This window comes from Dysidea avara, chromosome 6 (genome assembly GCF_963678975.1).
Source record: "Dysidea avara chromosome 6, odDysAvar1.4, whole genome shotgun sequence".
Classification (NCBI taxonomy): domain Eukaryota; kingdom Metazoa; phylum Porifera; class Demospongiae; order Dictyoceratida; family Dysideidae; genus Dysidea; species Dysidea avara.
This window is the reverse complement of record NC_089277.1, coordinates 35,011,030-35,023,807: the sequence shown is the minus strand read 5'-3', so window position 1 is coordinate 35,023,807 and position 12,778 is coordinate 35,011,030. Positions and strand designations below refer to the sequence as shown.

The 12,778-nt window shown below is 36.7% G+C and overlaps 2 protein-coding genes across 7 annotated transcripts in view; one reads left to right on the top strand and one right to left on the bottom strand.

Annotated features, from left to right (window-relative positions):
• Positions 1-9,279, top strand: part of LOC136258179 (uncharacterized) — a 53,401-nt gene extending 44,122 nt beyond the window's left edge. For all 4 annotated transcript variants that reach the window (XM_066051500.1, XM_066051504.1, XM_066051502.1 and 1 more), the window contains 3 exons: positions 2,881-3,025; positions 3,379-3,529; positions 9,072-9,279. In XM_066051500.1, coding sequence (XP_065907572.1) covers positions 2,881-3,025; positions 3,379-3,529; positions 9,072-9,168 — 393 coding nt within the window. In that variant the 3' untranslated portion in view covers positions 9,169-9,279. The remainder of the gene's footprint in view (positions 1-2,880; positions 3,026-3,378; positions 3,530-9,071) is intronic.
• Positions 9,280-9,918: 639 nt separating this feature from the next.
• Positions 9,919-12,778, bottom strand: part of LOC136258178 (putative cell division cycle ATPase) — a 34,419-nt gene continuing 31,559 nt past the window's right edge. For all 3 annotated transcript variants that reach the window (XR_010702605.1, XM_066051498.1, XM_066051499.1), the window contains 2 exons: positions 12,455-12,549; positions 9,919-10,311 (listed from right to left, as the gene is read on the bottom strand). The gene's annotated coding sequence lies outside the window, so the exon portion shown is untranslated. The remainder of the gene's footprint in view (positions 10,312-12,454; positions 12,550-12,778) is intronic.

Sequence of the window (12,778 nt, the reverse complement as noted above, 5' to 3'; positions counted from 1 at the left end):
AGTTTTAGTCAAAGTCAAAAGTTAGGCTTATATTTCAAGTTTGACCACTTTGACCGAGGACGAAGATCGGATATATTGGAGTGCCACCCCCTTGCCAGAGCTTAATAGACATTTTGCAAAGCCACACCCACTTTTTTAAAACTACATTGATTTCTACACCCTGTGGTGTTTGTCTGTTGTAAATACACCAAGCCACTAGCAAGCTAGCCAACAAAGGTTAGAATGCGTGATGAAAATGTTTTTTTTTTGGAGATGAAACACACGAGCAGCTGCTTTGTTACCCTTGTTTACCAGACATACAGTACAAGAACAAGCCTTACATTTGCAATCACCTAGATAATGTATCTGGGTTCCCTGAACATGCTGTTAACTTGGTTGGCCCATCATGTTGATTCACTGTTTTCCTGTGAAGCAATTCGCAACAAAGGCTATTGTTAAGATTTGTGGGAGTTCCTAGTTCCTACATGATTTTCTGACTCTGAACTTATGAATATTAGCTGTGGGAAACCTTGTCTGGTAACATTTCCAACTTCACAGCCCTACAGTATAACACGGGCATCTTCTGTCCATTCACAGCAGGCAATTATCAAACGACAAAGAAATCAAGGTAGTTTCTTTCCATGTATAGAAAATGAGATACGTACTTTGTAAGTTATCGAAGTTTTACTGTCAGTTATGATTATTTCCCAATGACTTCAATAAATTTTTGTGGGCATCCACACAGCATCCAGTAGCTGCACAATAGAATTAATTGCATTCCTAAGGCCTTGCATCCAACTGGCTTATTCACAGAAATGTTGGCACGTCAATATCTAGGTGTAGCAAATTCCCCCATACATTTTGTATTTGGTGTTTTGGGGATATGTTATAAATGGTATAATAACCCACGACACATGATAGATACCTCAAATTCCAAGTAGATTTAGAAAGAGCAGTGAATGATGATTTGAATGAGCTATAGCAGAAGAAAATCAGAAAATTTTAGGCATGTTATTAAGGTTGAAAATCATTTTGTATTTTATTGCAAAATGAATGGTGGATATTTGGAGTGGAATGCTCTCCAGGACATTCTGACATCTTGGTCAATCATCATTACGTTAGTGTGGCAGTAAAACAATGGCACTCTGCTTGCAAAATTTACAGCATTTCTGTGATTAAGCACAATAATGTCTGTTTTGTTGTGGAGAATTTCTTCATGTGTATATTGAAAACAACAAAACATGTTCAACTTCAAAACAGTTGATGCCCTTTGATAGAGCATGGAACGCAAAAAATCGATATCCTCCAATCGACTAACTATTGTTGTGACTGTAATTAACTTGAGTTACATACGTACCAGTGTGGCAGCCAAGTTTGTCACTTTTTTCTAATAGGAAATGATAGAAATGTCTTAAACTGTGATGTTTTGCTGCAGTATTTTGTAAGCTCTTTGCAAGCCTTTGATATTCACCTTCAACACTGTTCAAATAGTCTGTTATTGCTGGTGGCAGCAGGATCTATGTGGCTTGCTTATAACAAACAAAACTTTCTTCTTCTGGAACACAAGACAAGTAGAGCAACAACTGTGCTGTGGATCAGTACTAGATAAAGCACCTTCTTGCACCATTTATATGCTGAAATTTGGCCTAAACAACACAATTTTTGCAAACAAACACCAGAATGGGTGATGAATCCGTAAAACAATCGCCAGTGGTAAAGATACAAAGCTTTTACACACCTAACAATGAGGGTACCTCACTCAGTAAATGCAAAGAGCAATGATGAACCATTTTTTCTGTAAAGGAACATAGTAGTACATACTCTCCTTGTGTGTTAACTGTTTAGTCAGGCATTGTTTGGGCCAGCACAAGTGAGTCTTATACTGTGACAGCATTATAGGCCAAATCTTAGGCTGCTGTGATAATTGAGATGCACAATCTGATGCATGCCAACTTATTGTCATTTGATTTTAAGATCACTGGAATAAACTTTAGTGTATTTGCTGTAGTTTGAATTTCGATCACATGAGTGCCTATTTCATGCATTGGATTACTCTATATGTTTATTAGACAATATAGCCATATTATTAGGTGTTTGTAAGCTTCATATCCTTGGTGTTGGAGACTGTTTCATTGATTCATGCATGGCACACTCTAGTTTTCTTTTTGTTTGTTTGTTTTTGCAAAAAAATGTGTCTTTTGGCCGATTTTCATGCAGTGTATAGATGGTTCGTGCTAACAAGTTTCAATTTTAACCATACTCCACACGCAAGTACTTTACCTACAGTAGTACTGGTCACTGCTGACCCGTGGCACAGTTGCTGCCAAAGGAAGAAAAATTTTGTGTGTCATCGAAAAACCACACAGCATGTACTACCACCAGAATCTGACCAAACCATTGATACTTTGAGACTGCTTGAAGAATGTTAAGGGTGAATATCGAGGCGTACGAAAAACCCTACAAAATGCAGCAGTAAAACTCAAGTGATTATAAGACATTCCTATTGTTTTCTACCAGAATGAAGTGGCAAACTTTACTACCACGCTGGTGTTATTCTTACGTGCATGACAATAGTTAGGTATAGCTGATTGGAGGATATCAATTTTTCACATTGCGGACACTACCGTTGAAGTAAAAAATTGTGTCACAGATTACTCCTTGATAACAATGATTAGGTGGCTTACTTCAAGTTACGAAGATACACCCCACAGTATATAACTGTTTTCTACAGATGTTTATAAGTGAGTTTGCAAAGTCTCAGTGCAACTATAGGTGAGTAGGAGTACACACATTAAAAAAAAAGATTTTTCTATCCCAGGCCTTTTGGTCTTCCATAATATGTGGTTAAATAAATGGCCACAATAGCTTGTCATACGTACAACATGCATATATCACCTACAGCTGAAATGGATCGATGCAATATTGGAATCACTAAAGAAAGGATTTGCTGTGTTTAAAGATCAGGACTTTGATACAACTGCCAAACTCTACACTGAGGATTGTACATTCATTCCTCCTGGGAGTGTACCATTAAAAGGACGAGCTGGTGAGTGCAACAAGGGATCGGTCTAGACTAAACTTTACATTATTAGTGCTATACTGTATACCATCATTCGCCTCTTGTTTCACTACTTTTATTGCTTGGATCCCTAAGCAAATAATTTTAAATATACTAGTTGTATGAGTTAAACATTGTGGTACGTGTACTAAATATTGTGTGTTAGTTTGTTTTTACCTAAAGTCTTGCATAGTATGGCTGGGCAACTAACAATTTTGATGGTAGGGCAAATGCCCACCCACGCCCTATCCTATCTACGTCTATGGTGTACATATATGTGTGATGAATGGCTATGTAGAACATAGCCATAATTTTGTAATAAATTTGTATCAATTTTACAGCTACGAAAAGAGCAGTTGAGGAACTTTCAAAAACTGGAGTTGTAGAAGTAAAGGCTTCTAAAGAAGAACTGCATCCGATGGGTGAATATATCTTTAACACAAATGAAAGTCAATCTTTTGACAAAGACAACAAAGTAGTGGATACGATGAAGTAAGGAGCATGTAGTGTTAAATTGTTCATGATCAGTTATACGTATTATATGAATCATTAGGTCACGTCAACGTATCTCTTTGTACTCCATAAACACTTTTCCCCTGTACTCTTTCAAATTCCAAATGTTTAAAGTGTTTTTGGTAACAGTCAACTTATTCTTAGATGACTGATTTTGTGATATAATATAGCACCATTTGTACACAAATCAGCTTGTTAAGCTTTACATTTGCATAAGTAGTTCTATATGTCCAGTGTGCGAAATACCATCTGGACACTGGGGGATGGTATATTTAGCAGAAATGGTGAAATAACAGAAATGGCGGAAACATTGCTAGGCTGGCAAAAAAATTAATCACAACCATCTACCAACACAGAACAACACATACACATTATACAACTCACAAATTAATGAAACAATCAGCATAATATATAAGCGCACAATCCCAGCTCCTCTGAGTCCCTTTAAAATTATTCTGTTGCATAGAAACATATTATCTGTTTGTGCGGGACATCATCAAAGATTTCCTAGGAAGCCCACTGGTGAGTATATATACTGATCCTCCATATAATATAGCTTTATTACAACTGGCTGTGAAGCGACAAGCTACAAACAGGTGCAATAGTACAGCTGAAGTGTGTTGATGGTCTAATAGCAACAGTGCTGACAAGCAGACAAGTGCAAATGTGCTTGCTGTAAACTCAGCAACACCAGTAGTTTTACTGATGGCTAGTTAATTGTGAATGTGGAACATTGTTGGGGTAGCTGTAATATGCATAAAGCAGCTGTTTGACAGCTAGCTTGGTCAAGTGCTGGTATGGCTGATGAAGGTAAAAACCAAAATCTCACTAACCATACAACCACTAATTATATCAGTGACATAGAAAACTCTTTGAAGTGTTGTTGAATTTACCATAACACTCTCATCACGTGACAACAGGTCTCTAAATGAAACTTAGAGCCCTAACCTCAGGTCTCTAAATAATAGTTAGACATCGAAACACAGGATTCTACGGAATTTAGAAACCCAAAAAGCCCTGTGTTGTGGCACACAAGCGAAGTGACGGCGCTACTACAGGGCCCGAGGGTTTCTAAATTCCGTAGAACCCTGTGTTTTGATGTCTAACTAACAGAGTTGGGATCGTTACTCTAAAAATGTAACTAGTTACATATTACTCGTTACTTTTACACGATGTAGCACACTACAGTTACATATTACTTACTGAAAAAAGTAACGAGTTACATATTACTCCTACTTTGAGGGTTGTAACTAGTAATAATATTACATATTACATTTGTTCATTACAAACTATAATGTAAGTCCAACCTTCTAAATACAAGCTACCGGCCTCTGAAATATGTGAAAATGTACCAATAATTTCTTCAAGATGGTCAAGTGCTGTTTCAAGTGCATCTATTCTCTCTACCCAACGGGTTCTACACAGTGGACACAACTTAGTTTTCAAAGTGTTCGGATATTTGGAAATGCATTCTTCCAGTACATTCTGCCTTTTAGGAGAGACATTGAAGATAAACTGGCAAAGCATGTTATCACATCCATCATATTCACTACACTAGTTATTTTGCTCATATGTGCAATACACAAATTGAGCTTTTGTGATGCACAGTGAAATTACAGTGCTTCAGGAAATTTTATTTTGATAAGCTTGGCAGCTCCACTATACTCCCCAACCATATTCCCAGCACAATCATACCCTTGTCCCCTACATCTTGCCATGTCTAATTTCATGGCTTTATTACAGGTATGCTCAATTAATTCAGCCAACTGTGCTCCACTTGTACCAAATTCACATTTTAAAAAGCCCAGAAAATTTCTTGAATAATATTGCTTGCATCAACAAATCTAATTCCTTGTCACTGTAGAACAGTTCCTGCAATAACAGCAAACAATTTACTGCCTGCTTCAATATCACCTAAAATGTTTTTTTTTTTTGTATTTGACTTTCAATCAAAGAGACTATGTCATCTTGGGAAGTATATTGAGCATTTCCAGAGCAGTAGAAAAGTGTTCTTTCAGTATTTCATCACCATTGTCAACTTGAAATTGTAACAAGGACTTAAAATTACCTGGGTTGTTTGAATTGGAAGATTCTCAATGTCCTCTAAGTGAAATATTTGGTGGCCACAAAAAAGTATAGTTTCAGTAATGGAAGCCAACATTTGTTTGTTGCAATCTATATTCATAGCAGTAGTTGTGTTAAAGTGCGAATCTATCGAAGTTTGCTCTGCCTTCATAGTAATAAAATCCTCACATTTAATCATTGCAGCTTTATATGTTCAGGTGATTTCAAGGCATGTTTGTTCAAATTCTCACAAGCAGTTGTCCAAATATCAGTGGAGACTTCACTAAATGGTCTAGCCTTGATGAATTCTGCTCTATTCCAAAAGGAACACATATTTTACAGTATATGCTCCATCCTTTGTAGGAGAATACACTAACCACCTTTGGTTGTCTAACCAGGGTGGGTTAAAGGACCACTTTTTTCCATACTCCTCATGGACCCGAAACTGATAATTTTTTACATGGTTGATAGTGATCATTGAAAGCTGACAGCTGCTCAGCATCTGTCAAACACTTATTCACATTATAAACAAAAGTCATTAGCAATGATAGGAGATTCATGGCTGCTTGTGGTTGCTGGTATAGAGTCTATGTAAATAAGGTAACCAGCTATAGATAGTTAGCTATCAAGACAAAAATATAAACCTTACCTAACTAATGCTTTTTCAGTTGTATGCTCATCACTATGTCACACTTGGCAGCACATTAAGAACAAAGTCTGCATTATATAGAACAAAGTTTGCATCATAAGGAGTTTGGTTACATTAAATAGAGTAATGAGTAAAACGTGCGAGGGGAAGACATTCTGCTATGGAAGTTTAAAAAGGTGTGATTGAGTAAATTAGAGGTTGTTTACCTGAATAATAGCTATCAAACCTTTTGTATCATCATGAATATATCAGTCACCTAAGAATACTTGACTAGTTTCTGGAAACCTCAGAAATCCCCCTGGAGCTGTCCCTGCATAGTGCTTAAGTGTGAGGGGGACGTCTGCTGCCCCATACAGGCATCCCCTGTATGTTTCCCAGCCAGCAATCTCTTGCCAAGTGTCCCTGTAAAGCATCTTTGTTGGCTCTTCTTACTGAACAGTAATGCTGATGGCTGCTTGCAGCAATAACAATGTTGCATACTTTCACTCTTTGGTTTAGTGGTTAGTGCAGCCACCTGTTCTGTCAGCTGTTGAATTTGAATCCTCAGCTCGTTAAATTCTGTTGTTCAAGTGGATGCTATTGCTGCAGCCTTTTCATGTTGATTTAACTGCCATCAAAAGCTTTGCTCATTGAACAACAGCGTCAAGGTCATCTCAGCATGCAGCTGTCTACTAATGGGTCTGGGTAAACCTGCAAGAACTGGTGTAATAATAATGACTTAGCTGCTTCTTCTGCCAACCCTGGAATTGCTTGTTTCAGCAGTCACTTAAGGTCATGAAAATAAAGAGCAATGGCTTCTCCAAAGCAAAAAGCTTGAAATTCTTCGAACAAGACGAACTCTGTAGGTGCCATCTTGCGCTTTTCTTCGCTGTGGCGTAATCTAGTTGGTGTCTTACTCTGCATAGATAATTCCAACTATACCACCAGTGTCTCTCCTTCCAACAACATGGGAAGTTTCGCAATGGTACAAATTTTGAAACACTGGAACCACTCTTGGGCACAATAAAAGACTTCAGTATACTGATGTGTTTACTAGCCATCCTCTGTGTAATTGACAGAGATTATCACACTCCTCAGACAATAATTAGAATCACAAACACGCATGCCTTCACCACAATTTGCTTTTAAAATAATTTTCATATGCAAAACTTCTACGAAAATTTCTTATGCGAATTTTTTTCTTTTTTTGTGTAAGATCGAACTACTCTAATAAAGCAGTCATTCATATAGATCACACAAAATATTTTTACATGAAAATTTTGATTACAATTTTTTTTGCACGAAAATAAGCGAATTACGGTACATACATATAATAGTTTAGTTACATTACATTCAAATACAGTGTTTTATGTTAGTGATGACTCTTTTTACATGGAATGGGTTTCTACTCTATTGTCAAAAAACAGCAGTAAAGCTACTTTAATAGGACACCTGCAAAGTAATTTCAGTCTATAACCAAGACTGAATCAGGGATTAAATGTCCACTAGTATAATATTATCTGCAGGTATAGGCAACCTCTGTTTTTTTTTCACCACTTGTAGAGCTATTTCACTTTTTTCTTTGATTCCTAATCCAACTTTAAGATTCTTAATTTTTCCTTTTATTTGTTTATTTAATTTTATATAACATAATTATGGCTGGTAAACCCCACCCAGCATACTGTATCAAAAGGAAGAATTGTGTCAAGACATACCATACAATTAATTTTGCATCTGAGCATGTGCCCAACCATCTATAATTAGGTGCCATTATGCATTGTTTTCATCCATGTTCAGCCCATTATGCAGCATTACAGACAAGAAACCACTTTTCGATCACTATGGAAAAAACAAGACTATTTTCATAACAAATGTGATAGTCAACAGAGAGAAAGCCATCTGGACTACCATGAGCCAACACCTTGCACTGTCAGTGAAAAGAAATGGGGCACAAAGGAGAGTGAAGGTGGGTCCATGATGTGTGCATTGTACATACTGCAGTTTCCTTAAAAAAGGCATCACTTGCATGGGCTGAAGCGATGTCTAACAGTGAAAAAATCAAGCCCATAGCCTTGAGTTACACTTGTCTGAGGGCATCAAGCAGGCAGGCAGTAAAAAAAAAAATTCTGTTGCAATTTTTATCTCAAGTGTTTTTGGTCATTCTGAAGACACCTTTGGGTTTGTTCATACCTCACCAATACTGCCAAGGCAGTGTGAGGCTGGTTTTTAGGGTGATAATTTTTTTCCTGAAAAACTTGTTCCTTAGTGATCCCTAATATACAGTTACTATCGTGCTGTATGATAGGACACCTGGAAAGTAATTCACATCACTAGCAACTAATAATATTGAAGGTTATTCTAACATGCCAGCATGTGCTACCTGGCATTCAGTCTCTCATCATGCTAGTTTACTTTGTAGTGTAATGTACTCAATCATGTATGTCAGTATGATGTTCTACTAAGTAACTTTTTTAGACATCGCAAAGCTTTTTTTTCTGAATAACACACAGCAATTATTATAATTGATTGGCACCATGATTCCAGCTGTTTCTCATCTTTGTACCGTTAAGGTGACTAAATTTAACAATTTTAATTTGTTTTTTCCCCACTATATTTATACTAACCCATGCAAAATGTAAGCTTAGTTAATTACATCAATTCACAAAATAATAATTCATAAAATTTCACCAATATACAAAATCGCTAAATTTGACTTCAGGTAACCTATGATTTCACAGCTTTTTTTTTTTTACTGAGGCACGCAAGTGCATAAGTATTGCATTATGAAATTTGGAATGTTCTATTTATGACTATTTAATATGTTTATAGTATTGCCATTATTTGGCGTAAGGATGATGATGGAGAATGGCGCATCTTGTTTGAAATGATCAACAGTCAAACTCCTCCTAAACCTCCTAGCAGCTAGATGGGATCTGAAGTGTGGAGGAGAAATAGCTTTAGTTGACTAACATTAGTCTACATAGTTGTATGTAAATGTATTTTTCAAAGGTACATATACTTGTTGTTGTCCATTCAATGACCATTATATGTAGTCTACCCAATTGCCATATACTCTAGCAAATGTAAGGCTAATTACATATTGTAGTTAACTATACCTGTAAAACACACAAAATGAGGTTGAGTTTAACACCTCCACTCATGTCCAAGTTTGCCGTCGGATTTCGGTAGGATGTACCATATATCCCATATAGGACTGGGTGGATATCCTTAGGACTGTCCCATTTGTCCCACCAATACAGCTTGGACATCCCTCAAAGTGAGGCCACCAACAGAACAGCTTGACCACACATACCACTAGGGTTCCACTGATACAGAAAAATACCTACCGATCTGATACAGAGCAGTAAATTTTACTGATACTGATAATTGCCATACAAATCAGAATCCTTGATAGCTAAAGATCTCATTGTGATTACCTTTTTTATCAAGAATGGAATATTCCTAACTAGCTAGCTACATGTAAAATGATGGATAGTCATGGAAGGAGCTCAGACATTACTAACAGAACTTCTCTTCACTCCAAAATGGAGCTCAGGGATTAGTCCAGTCATCCACAGCTCTTCCCTGGGGTACCACACACACTAACCTTTGGGATTTTATTTCCACCACAAGAACTTAATTTTTCAAACATGCACCTTCATGGTATGCATAGAGATTTGGTGTCAACAGGTCTAACAATTTCACAAAACCTGACATTTTTACAATGCAAATATAACACTTTCAAATACTAAACGGAGGGCTTCCCAAGACCCACTCTGAGACAGGCATAAACCTGTATGGTCTCAAAAGTCCATGCATTACGTTACAATAAAAAAAGTTTCTAGACATTTTTTCTGTTATTGTTTTAGCTCCAACACAACAGTTAACAGTTCAGACTGATCCAAACTCTTTCATCCACTTATCATACTTCTCAGCTGACACACTTTTTAACACTTTCTTTAGAGTTGTCCATAGTGGAGGGAAGATTTAGCTTGTTTTCTTTCAAGTATTTATCTGATCAGGGGTGAGGCTTTGTATATGATGCCTCATGGCCATCGTTGCTGTATCCCTTGAGGAGTAGAATAACAAAATTAATAACATGTACAAGTGTAACTTATTAGTTATTACACAGACAGAAAACAAAATTAACAACATGTTGCACAATACAATTATGGTAAAGAAATAATAAAATAAATACCAAGCAGTTGCTTTGCTGGATTTAAAATTGTGAATGCTATTGTAAATTGGTTCTGTTTCTCTTATATAACACAACACATTCTCAATAGTTCTACAAGAGATAGACAAACTTAAGCTACCATTTGTACAGCACACACCAACCATTTCAGATACATATTATAGAAATTTGGTCACAAAACCATCAGGAAGTGCTGAACTGGGAAGGCATATATGTGACCCAATTTTAGAAAACCATTATATACATGTACACATTTATCAAAATTCGTTTTATTGGTTCTTTGTTGTCTACAGGGACAGAGGAATGGACTGGCTAAGTTTCAGCTTCATAAGATAAGCAGTGTGGGAAATACAGCGGTAGACACCCAGACGAGTGAATAAATATGTACAGAAGACATTGAGAAAATAATCTACAGGCGCTTACATAAACCATCATAACTTACTGATACAACGGCGTACGGAGTTGAATTGTACTCACCATGAATTTATGAATCCACCAAGGTATAATTTTTGCCAAAGGTATTCTTCTGTGATCCGGAAGGAAGGCAAAGAAGAAAGATCGTAAATTCTTTCGTGTACCACAACATAAACAAACGTCTGTAACTCAGAAACTCACCTGTGTATGAAGATAAAACAAGGATTTTTGAACTCCCTATGAATAGGGGAACACGATGATGCCCAGCATTTATCTACTGGAGTGTGAATCAATCGGCTAGCAAAGCAATAAAAACTTGCATAAATTTTTCCTGAAGCTTGCATTTTTTACCTGTTGTTTTTGAATAAGTTTCATTACAAAAATACTATTGTGCGTAGATTGACGGTTTTCTAAAATTAGTAGTGCTGAGCGATAGTAAAAATTTTACTATCACGATAGTTACTCATTAAATATCGCGATAGTGAATACTATCCCGATAGTTTATGAAACACTTTGCTCTTAACAAAGTCTTAGTTGTATAGCTATGATTTGTAGTCATATAGAAAGTTATTTTGCATGCACAGGACATTTGTTAATTAACTGCGTGAGGGGCTGATGAATACGGACTTTTGGTAAAGCTTTTACAGGCCACTCCTTTGTAAGAAAGCTGGTAATACCAACTGTAAAACAGTATAGAAGGGTTGTTAATACCATTTTAATGCAGATCTGAGCTTATCATAACTATCACGATAGTGATATCCCTACTATCGCGATAACGATAGTGATTTACTATCGCGATATATCGCACTATCGATACTATTGCTCAGCCCTAAAAATTAGGTCACATATACAGAAGCTTTACAATTGCTTTAAAACACCTTGTACACCACTACACAATGGCTAGTATTATGATCATCAACTTCTCTGCCAACAGGCATGTTAGAAACAGTCTACGTGTAGTTAATACCCACCATATTGACCGGTTAATAGCTGCGGCTACTATAACTTTCAGCAAGCAAAACTCTGCGGCTACTATGGGCTTGTGTGGCAGCAGCCTGCGGCATTTATACGGATTCACAAGTGACTGACCTTTATTGTTTAATCAATCATCTATCAATACTGTCATTCATTCTAACTTCTCTCAAAAACGCTATTTCCTGGCGTACAACAACTCCTTAGCCAGGTTTCTGCTTTAAATGTTTCTTATCAACACTTGCAACAATATGTTCAGAAATAAGCCGCAGCTCTTATTACAGTAATTCTAGGCTGTAAAGTGGCTACTATCCGGGGGCAGCTATTAACCAGTAAAATACGGTACTACAGTATTAAGGAGAAGTAATTTCACAGCATGATAGAACTACAATGTAAGGATTCGACCAAGTACTTATGCAGAATGGTGGAAATTAAATAAGGTATTAAAAAGCAGTTGGAGTAGACAATTTCCAACATAGCTGTAGATAAGTTTCACTCATCTAATGTGTAATGGTTAGGAATGGTGTACAAACCTATCAAAAGCAAATTTTAGCGTACATCCTAATTGGTTCCATTCCGGCTTCTATACCTTCGCAATTGAACTACACAAAGTGAACAGCTACATTCTCACCTGTACACATTGGTGACATCAGCTCCAGAGCATTCCGTGGCTATCTAGGGAAACCCCCTTCAGGTTGATATCCAGTAGTTTATGTTGAGCCTCAACTAGTAAGACACAGAACATTTATCATCTATTTTGTGTCTCTTCTAGACCTCATGTTTGATACAGTTCATGAATATTATTGCTAACCAATTGGTTAACTTGTTAGCAAAGAAGTCATGTTTGTAAACTAATTCTCAGTGAATACAAGCAGTCATATGGATTTTTCAAACTACTGTATGTTGTTGTGTTTCAATTTTCACATGCAATATTGCAATAATTGCATTAAATGAC